The sequence below is a fragment of the Schistocerca americana genome, chromosome X (genome assembly GCF_021461395.2).
Source record: "Schistocerca americana isolate TAMUIC-IGC-003095 chromosome X, iqSchAmer2.1, whole genome shotgun sequence".
In the NCBI taxonomy this organism is placed as follows: Eukaryota; Metazoa; Arthropoda; class Insecta; order Orthoptera; family Acrididae; genus Schistocerca; species Schistocerca americana.
The window spans coordinates 124,370,896-124,386,617 of record NC_060130.1 but is presented as its reverse complement, the minus strand read 5'-3'; the positions used below and the strand labels follow the sequence as shown (position 1 = coordinate 124,386,617).

Genomic DNA, 15,722 nt, shown 5'->3' with positions numbered 1-15,722 from the left:
TTGCAAAAATTAAAACATGGTAAACAATATGGCAGAGAATATAGAATGCCTCATCTTTATGGTTACCATAGTGTTGTAGGTTGAATAGTCAATGAATAAAAAGTTGGGAAATTGAAAACATCCTACACAATATAACCAGGATGCACTTATAACCAAAGACTGAAACACTGGACGAGAAACTAACATATCAGTGAAGCAAGGAGCAGAAGGCTTACTAACTAATCATTACAACACAGAACCATCCAGGTGAGCTGCAGCAGTTACTGGCTGCACAGCAAGTCTGGAGTGAGGTGGTGAAGCAAAGAGTGTGGTACACAAGTTGTCAGGACAAAGAGCACCACCATGACATGGGATGAAAGAAACAAAGACCACACTGCCTAAATTCCAAGTGTAGTATGAAAGTTAAAGATTCATTACATCAGTCTTGACGGAATATGAGTAACAAAATGAGCACATGTATGGAAAGTCTACATGATGAATCCAGATTCAAGAGCAAATTACGTTGCCCACACAGTAGTGCAACAAACAAATATACAGTAAGGAAAAGATTACAAAACCAAAAAGATGCTTAAATCCTTGTTTAGCCTTAGGCATTTTCTTGGATTTGTGATAGCTTTTCCTTATTGGCTTGCTTTGTTACCACTATTTTGTCAAAATTGATGTAATGAAGCCCAAGCTTTCATAGTATACTTAGAGTACAGGGGACATGCCTATGGTTTCTCCTGTCCCACATCATGGTGGCACTGTTCGCACCAGTGACTCGTGCACTGGCCACTTTGCTTCACTCCCTCACTCCACACTTGCGGGGTGGCTGGTAATTTCTGTGGCTCACCTGGATGTCTCTGTGCTGTACTGACTAGCCTTCTGTTTCTTACCTTGATGATATGTTGGTCTGAATAAAAACAAAAGAAGCTGTGTTTACTACTATTTTTGATTAGCATGCTGTTACTCAACATAACACTGGCTTGCCTGTCAACTTCTTGTCAAGTACTTGAATGGTGGTAGCCCCCTGGCTGTGCAGGAATTACACTGTTGGTGGCTGTGCTGTATGCTCCATATGCACTATGCTATGGAGCATGTGCCTGTCATGAATGGAGCACACAGACTCCCAGCAATGGACTACTGGCCAGGTAGCCATTGCTGTGGCTGGGTGGTGCCCATGGGGAGAGCCCCCAATCAGATTGAGTGGCACCATGGATGATAGTTTGCACATCAAGTGACTGAAAATTACTTCTGCTAGTAATAACATGGCCTCAGCAGCCTCTTCAAATGGAAATGACTCGGATGATGCAAAAAAGTAAGATCCCAATGCATTTCCTACTCTGGACATGCCATGGAAGCAATGCAGGGCCAGAAGAGAAGGAGAAAAATCCTCCCCCCCCCCCCTCCCTCCCCCAAAACCTGGTCTACCAGGCTCGACAAGAACATCTTTTCAATCACAAAAGCCTTTATTTTTTGTTGAACACATTAAAGACAAATATTGAGAGGTTGCAGCCACCCCTGAGATGAAGAGCATTTCCCTCCTGATAAAAATTCATCCCCTGCACAGTCACAGGTGCTCCTCTGTTGTGAAAAGTTGTGTAACATTTCCACTACTTTCACTCCCCACGAGAGTCTCAATATGATCAAGGGCATAATTTTTCACTTTGATCTTCTTCTGCAATGTGACGCTGAGCTGTGGGCCCAGTTACAGAACGGGGTGTGCACTCCATCCATCACATCCATAGGGGACCAAGGGAAAATAAAGTTGCTACTGAGGCCTTCATCTTGGCTTTCAAGAATGGTATGTTGCCCGAGTTGGACAAAGTGATTGATTGTGGGTATGATGTGAAACCCTATGTTCCTCCTCCTATGAGATGGTTCATGTGTATGAAGTTCAGATGTAAGTCATTCCATTGCACAGCTACCCCTGTCTGCAGGAATTGTGGACTTCCATTGCACACGAATATTCATGCACCTATTCCCCCAGCCGTGTAAACTGGTGAAAGCTCCACTCTTCCTGCTCACCAGATTGCTCCACTTTTAAGTGGGAGAAGAAAATGCAGAATTATAAGACCTTGGACCAGAATGACACCATCCTGCACTATGGTCGCAATGTTGTTGCCTTCTCTGTTGACAGTTCTTACCTCCGTTGCATGTCTTACAAGGGGTCCTCAGAGCCACAACTATTACCTGCCCCCTCCCCCCTCCTTCCCAAATGGCTGGGGCCCTTCTGGTGCTTCCACTGCACCCAATTCAGGAGCACTGGCTCGACATAAATCCTCATTCTCCAGCCAGAGGTGCCTCATCCTCCTCCAGCTTCTCTAGCTAGGAAGACATCCCTTGGGACTCTTCCTTCCACAGTTCCTGCTGGTCCACAGCTGGATGCCAGCCAGTGGCCAAAGGAACCACAGGGTGCTGGCCATTGAACTTTGTGTTCTTCCTTCGTCACTGAAATCTTCCCAGCCCTTGTCTTTTGAGGAGGAGGAGGAGGAGGCGGAGGAGGAGGACAAGAAAGACAAAAGGAAGTCCTTTAAGACAATGGAAGTCCTTCAAGACAATGGAAACCCCAGTGGTCCCCATGCCACACTCTGTATGTATTCCTTCTGTGCCCAAGGTAGAGATCCCGGTGGCCACTGAGGTGCCAGATCTCCCCTTGCAGTGTGCTGCAGGATCTTAGATCTTACTCATCCCTCCTCATGGTCACTTCATGCACCCACATTATTCAGTCAGTCTGATACTCCAGTGGAATTGTAACTGATTTTTTCATCATCTGGCTGAGCTACAGCAGCTTTTAAGTACTTACCCTGCATTCTGTATTGTCATCCAGGAAACGTGGTTTCAAGCAACTCTCGGACCCCGGCCCTCTGTGGCTGCTGAGGTTTGTACCAACTATGAGGGGCTATTGCATGGAGTTTTTGTGTGTGTGTGTGTGTGTGTGTGTGTGTGTGTGTGTGTGTGTGTGTGTGTGTGTGGGCCTCTCTTGATACACCTTTGGAGGCTAAGGGCACATCAGGATTTTACCATCTGTAATGTTCGTATCCCTCCTGATGATGTGATGCCTGAGGATGTACTGTCTGCATTGCTCTCTCAGCTCCTCCCACCATTCCTAGTCTTCAGTGACTTCAATGCCCATAACCCTTTGTGAGGGGGAACAATAACCACTGGCCATGGTGAGAACATTGAAACTAAAAACTTTCCTATCATTCTGTCCCTTCCTCAGCGTTGCTCTCCTGGACCCTCACCTGGCTTCTCCATAATGTTGACTGGGATGGGTTCACCTCTGCTGTCGTCCTTAGCTCTCCTTCACAAGGCAATATTGATGTAGCTGTTCAGTATACAATCACAACCATTATTGATGCAGCTGTTCAGTATACAATCACAACCATTATTTTGGCAGCCAACTGAACCACCCGCTCTTCCTCAGAATCTCCTGTCAGAAGACAGTACATTGGTGTGCCCCACAGATTGGTGTGGCCATTAGAGATCATAGGCGGGCTCTCCAATGGTGTAAGCAGCACAGTTCACTGGAACACCTGATTGCCTTTAAATGGCCCCATGCCCACATCCAGTACCCCCTAAAGTGATGATAGCAAGAAACCTGGGAACAACATGTTTCCACCATTGGGTCACATACCTCTCCATCACAGGTATAGGCAAAGACCAGGCACCTCTACAGCCTCCAGTCTCCTGCAGGTGTACCAAGTATTTCCATAGGTGGTGCCATTTATACTGATCCATATGCTGTTGCTGAATATTTTGTTGAGCATTATGGCCATGCATTTGAGTCTGAGAACTACCATCTCACCTTTCAGGTTGTAAAACAGTGGATGGATCTAATGCATGTATCTTTTACTACCCAGCACTTGGAGCCATATAATGCTCCCTTAATTGAATGGTAACCATCCATTGCCCAAGTCCAGTGCCCTGATCCAGCCCCAGGGTCAGACCACATCCACAACCAAATGGTGAAACATCTTGTAGTGGATTGTCAGCATGATATCCTTGCCCTCTTCAACTGGATCTGGAATGAGGATGAATTCCTATCTCAGTGGTGAGAAAGCATGGTAGTTCTGGTACTGAAACTGTGGAAGAACCCCTAAAGATGGACAGTTACTGCCCAATCAGCCTTACCAATGTTCTCTGTAAATTGCTTGAATTCATGGTGAACAAGTGCATGTGTTGGCTCCCTAAGTCTTAGGTCTTTCAGTTGCATCTCAGGGGAGTTCTTGCAAAGGCCATTCCACTGCTGAAAATTTCGTTCACCTGGAGCCCACAATCCAGACAGTCTTTGCGCATCATCAGCATCTCATTTCTGTTTTTGTTGACCTATAGAAGACTTAGGACAAGATATGGTATCGCCACATCCTTGCTAGATTACATGAGTGGGGTCTCCAGGGCCCACTCCCCATTTTTGTCAAGAAATTCCTGTCACACCATACATTCTGGGTTCAAGTGAGTGCTTCACTCAGTAGCTCCCATATCCAAGAAAACAGGGTCGCACAGGGCTCTGTACTGAGTGTCTCCTTCTTTCTGGTGGCCATCAATGATGTAGTGGTGACTGTGGAGTTTTTGGTTTCATCCTCCTTGTATGCTGACGATTTTTGCTTTTATTATTACTCTTCTAGAATGGATACTGCTGAGCGTCACCTACAGGGTGCCATACAGAAGGCACAGTCATGGACTCTCACCCATGGCTTTTGGTTTTCAGCCACCAATACTCATGTCGTGCATTTCTGTTGCCCATCTAAACCCAGAGCTTTACCTAGAAAATCAATTACTTCTAGTAGTTTTGACACACAAATGTTTGGGACTGGTCCTTGATTCCCACCTGATGTCACTTTCTCCACCTTCACCAACTTAATCAAAAGTGCTGGTGACACTTCAGTACACTTTGCTGCCTGAGTAACACTAGCTGGGGTGCAAAATGCTCTATCTTTTTGGACTCTACAAAGCCCTGAGTCTGTCCTTGGAAGTCTTGGTTATGAGAGTCTTGAATATGGTTCAGCATCACCCTTAGCACTGCACATACTGGATCCCATTCATCATTGTGGGGTCGAACTTGTGACAGCAGCCTTGTGAACAGCCTACTAGTCAAGGCTGGAGACCTTCCATTACCTATCAGGCACCAACAATAGCTGCTAAATTATGGTACAGGTGTTAGTAGCTTCTCTGAACATCCCAACTGCCGTGTCCTCTTTCCTGGAAGGGAGCTCGAGCTCCCACAACAGTGACCCAGAGCTCAGTTTACAATTGCTGCACATCTCCAGTGTCTTTCTGGAACTGAAACTTCCCCACTGTCAACTCTCATCAGGGAGACATAGCATCTGACCCCATGGCTTATGCCACAACCTCAGATTTGTCTTGAAGTCTCCTTTGATCCAAAAAGTTTTGTTGACACCATGATTTTTGTTGACTGTTCTTTTCTGTCCTGGAGACATATCTGGGTTCAGAAGTGGTATTCACTGATGTCTCAACAGTCAACAGATGTACAGGCTTTGTCTATACACATTTATAGTGCAGCAAACTCTATTCTCTGTCAAATGCCTGCAGTGTCTTCACTGCTGAATTGATGGCCATTAAACTAGCCCTTGGCCATTTTCATTTCTACAGTGGCAAGAGTACACTAATCTGTAGTGACACTCTTAGCAGCCTTCAGGTTATAGGCCAATGCTACTCTCCTCACCTACTGGTTACGGCTATCCAGAATCTTGTCTCTGACCATCAAACTGGACAGCCAGTCATTTTTGTTTTGACCCCCGGTCATGTTGGGATTTCAGGAAATAAACGACCTGACTGTTTGGCCAAGCTGGCCACCTGGATGCTGATTTTGGAAATAGGGGTCAGAGAACTGAACCTTCAGTCATTTATAAGCCATCAATTACTGGGTGTCTCAAACTCAGAATGGTCTGCCCTGATCTTCCAAAACAAACTGAGGACAATTAAGGAGACCATGACCATGTGGCAGTTTTCCATGTGTGCTTCTCACAGGGAATCCACAGTCCTCTGTCAACTCTGCATTGGCCACCCTTGAATGATCTGTGTCCACCACATTCTGTGATATGAGAATCCCCCCTCACAGCTGAAGTGGACCTCACATGATGTTGATCCACTTACCCATACTCTGCCCTAATTTGGTTGCTTTGAGGTGGCATATTAATAGTCATGACATGCTACCCGTGGTGCTAGCAGATGATGCAAAAGCATTTGACTTGGTGTTACATTTTGCCCACAAAGGTGGTTTGTATTCATCACTGTAAGGTAAGACTTTGTGGCCTCATTGAGCACCTGAGAGATTGATAGGGCACCCCTCTCCTGCTCCCTTCCCCACCTCTCCCTCCCCTGGGGTCCCTTGATGGCCCTTGCTTGGTTGCCCAGCCTGGTCTCTACCCTTTCCACCTTTCTAATCTTTTTATTATATCTTGATTTTAATGCCTTGTCTTGACTAATCTTTTAACATCTTGCCTTTGCTGTCTTTTTTCTGGTCTTTTATCTCTGCATGTTTTCTTTTATTAATTTTGTTTAGTTACACTTCAGCTTTCCAGGATTTGCCTTTCACCTCCTTCCTTTGACAACCACTCCTGGTTTGCCACTTAATGGATGAAAGGACCATTGACCTTGCAGTTTAATCCCTTTCACTCCAAACCATCTAATGAATCCGCAAACAGCCTTGAGGATCTCAAGTTGTCTGATGAATTTGATTTTATGTTGTTTATTGGTCTTTACACCATAGAGAGCCACCAGGGGTGTGTGCGCGTGTGTGTGTGTGTGTGTGTGTGTGTGTGTGTGTGTTGTGTGTGTGTTGTGTGTTGGACACACACACACACACACACACCACTTAGGGAGGAGTTTATTGTCTAATCTGAACAGCTGCTGCTGTTGCTTGTACCTATGACATGCTACCAAAGAATAGTGGGAAAGCTGGCAAGGTGTAGAACAACATTCCAAAAGGTAAGAAGATGAAGCAAAAGAGGAAGGAGAGCTATGCCATCTACATTTACAAGGTGCTAAAGCAGGCACATCCTGACACTGGCACCTTGTCAAAGATAGTAAGCATCATGAACAGCTTCGTGAATGACATTTTTGAGCACACTGCAGTGGAGACATCATACCTGGTGCACTAAGTGACTGCTTAATCATCACATCCTATGAGATCCAGACTGCTGTGTGGCTTCTGCTGCTGGGTAAGCAGGTGAAGCACACTGTGAGTGAGGGCACCAAGGTGGTGATGAAGTAAGCTAGCTCAAATTAAGGTGGCTCTAAACCATTCCCTCTGTGGAATCATAATTGCTTTTAACAAATGTGTCCTGCATCCTGTATGGAGAGAACAGTGAGAGCACATGGGCACACAAAAAAGTCATCTGTAAGTGGTACATTAATTGCATGTCATCTGGAACTTGCAAAAAAATGTCATCTGTTTCATCCTCTTCTCTGCAAGAATATAAAAATGTCTTTTATGATGTGGAATCTGTGGAGGTGTATATGAGATGTAATGCAAAATGTTAATGATCAAATTTGTTTTGTTTTGTTATTAAAAGAGCCTGCAATCCAAAAACTGAATGTAGATAGATAGGGTGATTCAAAAAGAATGGTCTGATTAGAAAATTTGATATTTATTGATAATAACATACTACAAACATGGGATCAATTGCAAAATACTCACAAAATCTTGATGTTATAGCTATGATATTAAAAATACTCCATGTGTTCACCAGCAGCAGTATGGGCAACATCTAGACAACAGCTAAATTTGTCATAAACTTTACACAATGGACCTGCTTTTGCAGAAGTTACGGAGGCTGTTGTTCTGTTCTTCACTACTTCTATGTCACAATGTAAAGGGGAGATGAACACACTTTCCTTCACATATCCAGTGAAGAAAAAATCTAATGAGGTCATGTCTGATGATCTTGGAGGCCAAGAATACAAGACAGTGTCTCGGGGTTTCATGTGCCCTAACCAGTGTTGAGGCAGTGTGTCATTCAGAAACTGATGTATGTATGTAGTGCGTGATGTATGTATGTCGTGCCAGTGCTGTGGAGCTGCAGCCTGTTGGGAAAAGTCATCAGATTCCTCCTGAAGTTATGGAAAAAGCCAATTCTGCAGCATTTTAAGAAAGCTCATTACAGTAGTTGTGTTTTCATAAAAAAAGAGACGTCATGTTTAAAAACAGCCTTTGAGATGTGTACAGATAAGAATTTTAAAATTCTGAAAACAGTGCCCCCTTTCACTGGAAGCTTTCCTTGGCCCAAGCGTCACTTACGTGATGTTGGTGTGTAAGCTGTACACAGGTGAAGTATAAATCAATTAATACCACCACATTGGGCAAATTTTTAATATCATGTATTAGAAATTTTATATTATACTGACCCATTTGACTGTTTTTTGTGTCCCCTGCTGTGACATTTAACCCAACTGACACTAATATCCTTCTGAAGATGACATTTTTATAGACACTGAAACGATGCTCAAATTAGAGCATTTGTGGTTGCAATACTCAGTGTTTCAGCTTTAATTATTTTTCTCCTTGATGATGAAATGGTGAATATGATATTCCCTTTGTTACTACCATGCTCTCTGATTGTTCTCCCAATTGCCATCAAATGTAGCATACATATTTTAGTTATATTCTCCACAGTGACTAAAAATGGAGAAACACATTTAAAATTGATTTATTGGCTGCTTATTTGGAAGTAAAAAATCACTTTTACTACTCACATTTTTCACTGATACAGTTCGGCTGTAATTTGGCTACACTGGGAGCCCATCAGCTGGATGTTACTTGAAGACTGACTGATCAATATATGTGGCACTTCATCAGTTTAGTTGCACAGTCAATGGTCCTCATCCTTGATTTGTTTGTGATCAGCCTTTCTTTTGTGGTGGCTGATAGGACTGGAGAGATTCATCCATATTGTTTTCAGCTGCATTCAGATGTTCTGTAAATAACACTAGCCATGCCACAAAGTGCTATTGGTGATGTATTGCTACAAATGTAGGTTGATTCCCCGTCTTCTGTCTACTGCACATCACACAGTTCTCATGTAGAAAATGATTAACACACTGATAAGTCAGATTCTCACTGGGGTAATGCTTGCAACATCCGTCATGTTCTAAAAGCCTCAAGTGTTCCCCAAATCTTTCTCAGAGATATCTGTCTTAATTGGCTCAGCATGGGTTTGACAAACCCAGTTTTCCTGAACTGGGGACTGGTGTGTGTTGCCAGCCTTCTGTAACAGTACGCTCTGCATATACTTCAGTTTGCATCATGGGGCACATCAGTGGAATATTGTATGTCATAGGGAACTGGGAGCACAGTTTACCACCCAAAACATAAGGATAATACAAACCATTATACAAAAATTTAAAAAAAAATCTCAAGGTGTGCTGCATGCCAGTGAGTTGCATAACTGTTGAAGCACAACAGTGAGCAACTGCTGGGGAGCCTGCCAAAACCCAGTTTTAAGGTTTACCATCTGTCTGTGTGGACACTTGTTTCCATAGCTGGCCATAAAACGACAAAAATGCATTCAAAACAAAGCAATGCTCCCAACAGGATGGATGTACTCTCTGGGGATAACAAAACCCAGTTAGCAAAAAAGGCTTCAGAAAGCCCAACACAAGCTACTTCTCTTAAGATAATTCCAGTTGTTGTTGTTGTTGTTGTTGTTGTTGGTGTTGGTGTTGGTGTCTTCAGTCCTGAGACTGGTTTGATGCAGCTCTCCATGCTACTATATCCTGTGCAAACTTCTTCATCTCCCAGTACTTACTGCAACCTACATCCTTCTGAATCTGCTTCGTGTATTCATCTCTTGGTCTCCCTCCACAATTTATACCCTCCACACTGCCCTCCAATGCTAAATTTGTGATCCCTTGATGCCTCAAAACATGTCCCACTAACTGGTCCCTTCTTCTTGTCAAGTTGTGCCACAAACTCCTCTTCTCCCCAGTTCTATTAAATACTTCCTCATTACTTATGTGATCTACCCATCTAATCTTTAGCATTCTTCTGTAGCACCACACTTCGAAAGCTTCTATTCTCTTCTTGTCCAAACTATTTATCGTCCATGTTTCACTTCCATACATGGCTACACTCCATACAAATAGTTTCAGAAACGACTTCCTGACACTTAAATCTATACTCAATGTTAACAAATTTCTCTTTTTCAGAAACACATTCCTTGCCATTGCCAGTCCACATTGTATACCCTCTCTACTTCGAAGCTCATCAGTTATTTTGCTCCCCAAATAGCAAAACTCCTTTACTACTTTAATTGTCTCATTTCCTAATCTAATTCCCTCTGCATCACCCGACCTAATTCGACTACATTCCACTATTTTCGTTTTGCTTTTGTTGAAGTTCATCTTATATCCTCCTTTCAAGACATTGTCCATTCCGTTCAACTGCTCTTCCAAGTCCTTTGTTGCCTTGGACAGAATTGCAATGTCATCGGTGAACCTCAAAGTTTTTATTTCTCCTCCATGTATTTTAATACCTACTCTGAAGTTTTCTTTTATTTACTTTACTACTTGCTCAATATACAGATTGAATAACGTCTGGGAGAGGCTACAACCCTGTCTCACTCACTTCCCAACCACTGCTTCCCTTTCAAGTCCCTCGACTCTTATAACTGCCATCTGGTTTCTGTACAAATTGTAAATGGTCTTTCTCTCCCTGTATTTTACCCCTGCCAACTTTTGAATTTGAAAGAGAGTATTCCAGTCAACATTTTCAAAAGTTTTCTCTAAGTCTACAAATGCTAGAAACGTAGGTTTGCCTTTCTGAGATAAGTCGTAGGGTCAGTATTGCCTCATGTGTTCAAACATTTCTACAGAATCCAAACTGATCTTCCCTGAGGTCGGCTTCTACCAGTTTTTTCATTCGTCTATAAAGAATTTGCATTAGTATTTTGCAGCTGTGACATATTAAACTGATAGTTCGGTAATTTTCACATCTGTCAACACCTGCTTTCTTTGGGATTGGAATTATTATATTCTTCTTGAAGTATGAGGGTATTTCGCCTGTCTCATACATCTTGCTCACCAGATGGTAGAGTTTTGTCAGGATTGGCTCTCCCAAGGCCGTCAGTAGTTCTAATGGAATGTTGTCTACTCCCGGGGCCTTGTTTCGACTCAGGTCTTTCAGTGCTCTGTCAAACTGTTCACGCAGCATCATATTTCCCATTTCATCTTAATCTACATCCTCTTCCATTTCCATAATATTGTCCTCAAGTAAATCGCCCTTGTATGGACCCTCTATACACTCCTTCCCCCTTCCGCTTTCCCTTCTTTGTTTAGAACTGGGTTTCCATTTGAGCTCTTGATATTCATGCAAGCGGTTCTCTTTTCTCCAAAGCTATCCTTAATTTTCCTGTAGGCAGTATCTATCTTACCTTAGTGAGATAAGCCTCTACAGCCTCACATTTGTCCTCTAGCCACCCCTGCTTAGCCATTTTGCTCTTCCTGTCAATCTCATTTTTGAGACGTTTGTATTCCTTTTTGCCTGCTTCATTTACTGCATTTTTATATTTTCTCCTTTCCTCAATTAAATTCAATATTTCTTCCGTTACCCAAGGATTTTTACTAGCCCTTCTCTTTTTACCTACTTGATCCTCTGCTGCATTCACTACTTCATCCCTCAGAGCTACCCATTCTTCTTCTACTGTATTTCTTTCCCCCATTCATAACAATTTTCCCCTTAAACTCTCCCTGAAACTCTGTAAAACCTCTGGTTTAGTCAGTTTATCCAGGTCCCATCTCCTTAAATTCCCACCTTTTTGCAGTTTCTTCAGTTTTAATCTACAGTTCATAACAAATAGATTGTAGTCAGAGTCCACATCTGCTCCTGGAAATGTCTTAAAATTTACAACCTGGTTCCTAAATCTCTCTCTTAACCATTATATAATCTATCTGAAACCTGTCAGTACCTCCAGGCTTCTTTCACATATACAACCTCCTTTTCTGAGTCTTGAACCAAGTGTTAGCTATGATTAAGTTATTCTCTGTGCAAAATTCTACCAGGCGGCTTCCTCTTTCATTTCTAACCCCCAATCCATATTCACCTACTATGTTTCCTTCTCTCCCTTTTCCTACTCTCGAATTCCAGTCATGCATTACTATTAAATTTTCGTCTCTCTTCATTACCTGAATAATTTCTTTTATCTCATCATACATTTGATCAATTTCTTCATCATCTGCAGAGCTAGTTGGCATATAAACTTGTACTACTGTATTAGGCGTGGGCTTCGTGTCCAACTTGGCCACAATAATGAGTTCACTATGCTGTTTGTAGTAGCTTACCCGCACTACTATTTTTTTATACATTATTAAACCTACTCCTGCATTACCCCTGTTTGATTTTGTATTTATAACCGTGTAATAACCTGACCAGAAGTCTTGTTCCTCCTGCCACCGAAATTCACTAATTCCCACTATATCTAGCTTTAACCTATCCATTTTGCTTTTTAAATTTTCTAATCTAATCTAATCTAATCAATTAAGGGATCTGACATTCCACGCTCCGATCCGTAGAATGCCAGTTTTCTTCTCCTGATAACGATGTCCACTTGAGTAGTCCCCGCCCAGAGATCCGAATGGGGGACTATTTTACCTCCGGAATATTTTACCCAAGAGGACATTATTGTATTTAACCATACAGTAAAGCTGCATGCCCTCAGGGAAAATTATGGCTGTAGTTTCCCCTTGCTTTCAGCCGTTCGCAGTACCAGCACAGCAAAGCTATTTTGGTTAGTGTTACAAGGCCAGATCAGTCAATCATCCTGACTGTTGCCCCTGCAACTACTGAAAAGGCTGCTGCCCCTCTTCAGGACCACATGTTTGTCTGGCCTCTCAACAGATACCCCTCCATTGTGGTTGCACCTATGATAAGGCTATCTGTATCACTGAAGCACGCAAGCCTCCCTACCAACGGCAAGGTCTATGGTTCAATTTAGGAACAGGATACTTACCATGTCTCAGAATGTGCCTCTGAGTGTTAAGACAGGAGGGAAGTACTAAAAAAGTGTCACCTTTCTATGTACATGAAGTGTTACACACTGTAACAGGCACACTAACATTTGTCAAGTGCTTAAGGAGTGGCACATTACCAGTGGAAACTGTCATGTCATCCAGACTGAACTGTTTAAGATGACAAAAGTTCTTGGGGATTACTCAATTGTGACATAACTTCTCAAAGCTCTGAATTCTAGCAGGAATGATTCAACTCATAGGGTCCTAATGGATGTAGATTTAGAGTAACTGTGAATCAGAAAAGACACACTAATTCATTCTGAAGCATATTACAGTGCAATTCAACTGCCTAAGAGTGGGACCATTCTCCCATATTACTGCAATGTTTCAACCAGCAGTATGGAACAGATTACAACTTGTGGAAAGTGGGGTCAAGGTATGAACGGAGATTGGATTGTTGTACAGCTCCTCTGCTTTACATGAACTGAAAAGGTAATCATTCCGTTTGGGGCAATTACTTCCAACCTTTTCAAAACCAGAAGAAAATCCTGGAGATCAAGATTAAAAGAAAAATCCCTATTTGGAAATGAGGATATGCAGGGCGTGCGCAGAGGACAAGCTGAATAAATCCATAAAGAACAGTTTATTGGAAATAAGAGTACAGATGTTTGTGTTCCTCAAAAATAACACCTTTGGGCTTCAATACACTTTTTTCAGTGATTCTACCAGTTCTAATAAGCTACCTGAAACATGTTGATAGGAACCACCTTCAGATACCTCATCACAGTGGCTTGCACAGCACCTGCCATTGCAAACTTATGGTCCCTTAAGCTTCTGTTTATTCAAGGAAACAAAAAGAAGTCTGCTGGTACCAGATTGAGACTGTATAGTGGCTGCGGCAGCATTGCAACACCATAGCTGGCCAGGAAGGTGGTATCAGACAGTGAATTGTTGTGATGGAGTCACTAGTTTCCATTGGTATCCTTCCTGACATGAAGCACTTGGTTTTTGAGCCTTTCAAGAACTTCAAACTAAATTGGCTATTGACAGTTTGTCCCTGTGGCACGAACTCCAAGTGGCCAATGCCTTTGGTGTGGAAAAAGATGAAGAGTACCAACTTCACTTGGGATTTCATCATCCTTACCTTTTTTGACTTCAGGGAAGAGTTTGTGTCTTACTTGCACTTTGTGTCTTACTTGCACTTTGTGTCTTACTTGCACTTTGTGTCTTACTTGCACTTTGTGTCTTACTTGCACTTTGTGTCTTACTTGCACTTTGTGTCTTACTTGCACTTTGTGTCTTACTTGCACTTTGTGTCTTACTTGCACTTTGTGTCTTACTTGCACTTTGTGTCTTACTTGCACTTTGTGTCTTACTTGCACTTTGTGTCTTACTTGCACTTTGTGTCTTACTTGCACTTTGTGTCTTACTTGCACTTTGTGTCTTACTTGCACTTTGTGTCTTACTTGCACTTTGTGTCTTACTTGCACTTTGTGTCTTACTTGCACTTTGTGTCTTACTTGCACTTTGTGTCTTACTTGCACTTTGTGTCTTACTTGCACTTTGTGTCTTACTTGCACTTTGTGTCTTACTTGCACTTTGTGTCTTACTTGCACTTTGTGTCTTACTTGCACTTTGTGTCTTACTTGCACTTTGTGTCTTACTTGCACTTTGTGTCTTACTTGCACTTTGTGTCTTACTTGCACTTTGTGTCTTACTTGCACTTTGTGTCTTACTTGCACTTTGTGTCTTACTTGCACTTTGTGTCTTACTTGCACTTTGTGTCTTACTTGCACTTTGTGTCTTACTTGCACTTTGTGTCTTACTTGCACTTTGTGTCTTACTTGCACTTTGTGTCTTACTTGCACTTTGTGTCTTACTTGCACTTTGTGTCTTACTTGCACTTTGTCCTTTAGATTCAGGGCTGTATTCAAAAACCCGTGTTTTGTACCATGTTATTATATTGCTCAAATAATTTGTCATTTTCACAGCAATCCAAAAGATAACGTGAAATTTTTAAATGAACATCGTTTTGTTCATTCGATAGCATCTATAGAATGATGTACAGGCAGACCTTACTCATTGCCAAACGTTCAGCGAGACTTTAATGCAATACATTTTGTAGTATGTTATGCTGTTCTCCTATCACACAATGATATATTGGTCTGGGTCCAAAACATCATCCACTTTCAACACATTCTCATTAACACGAGGCATGCACAGGCTTTGAGGCTGTTGGGCATTATTAACATTCTCTTCCTCCTCCTCTCCCTCCTCCTCCGTCGTCTCTCCTACCTCCCCTCGTTTCTCCTACCTCCCCTCGTTTCTCCTACCTCCCCTCGTTTCTCCTACCTCCCCTCGTTTCTCCTACCTCCCCTCGTTTCTCCTACCTCCCCTCGTTTCTCCTACCTCCCCTCGTTTCTCCTACCTCCCCTCGTTTCTCCTACCTCCCCTCGTTTCTCCTACCTCCCCTCGTTTCTCCTACCTCCCCTCGTTTCTCCTACCTCCCCTCGTTTCTCCTACCTCCCCTCGTTTCTCCTACCTCCCCTCGTTTCTCCTACCTCCCCTCGTTTCTCCTACCTCCCCTCGTTTCTCCTACCTCCCCTCGTTTCTCCTCTCCTGCCTCCCCTCGTTTCTCCTCTCCTGCCTCCCCTCGTTTCTCCTCTCCTGCCTCCCCTCGTTTCTCCTCTCCTGCCTCCCCTCGTTTCTCCTCTCCTGCCTCCCCTCGTTTCTCCTCTCCTGCCTCCCCTCGTTTCTCCTCTCCTGCCTCCCCT

The 15,722-nt window shown here is 42.9% G+C and overlaps 1 protein-coding gene across 1 annotated transcript; it reads right to left on the bottom strand.

Moving 5' to 3' along the window:
* Positions 1–14,103: 14,103 nt before the first annotated feature.
* LOC124555850 lies at positions 14,104–14,931 on the bottom strand. The gene has a single exon (XM_047129915.1). The coding sequence runs from the start codon at positions 14,929–14,931 to the stop codon at positions 14,104–14,106; it is 828 nt and encodes a 275-aa protein (XP_046985871.1).
* Positions 14,932–15,722: the final 791 nt, after the last annotated feature.

Bases quoted from the DNA above. Each gene is read 5' to 3' on its own strand.
- LOC124555850 (XM_047129915.1), bottom strand. From the start codon at position 14,931: ATGACAAATTATTTGAGCAATATAATAACATGGTACAAAACACGGGTT.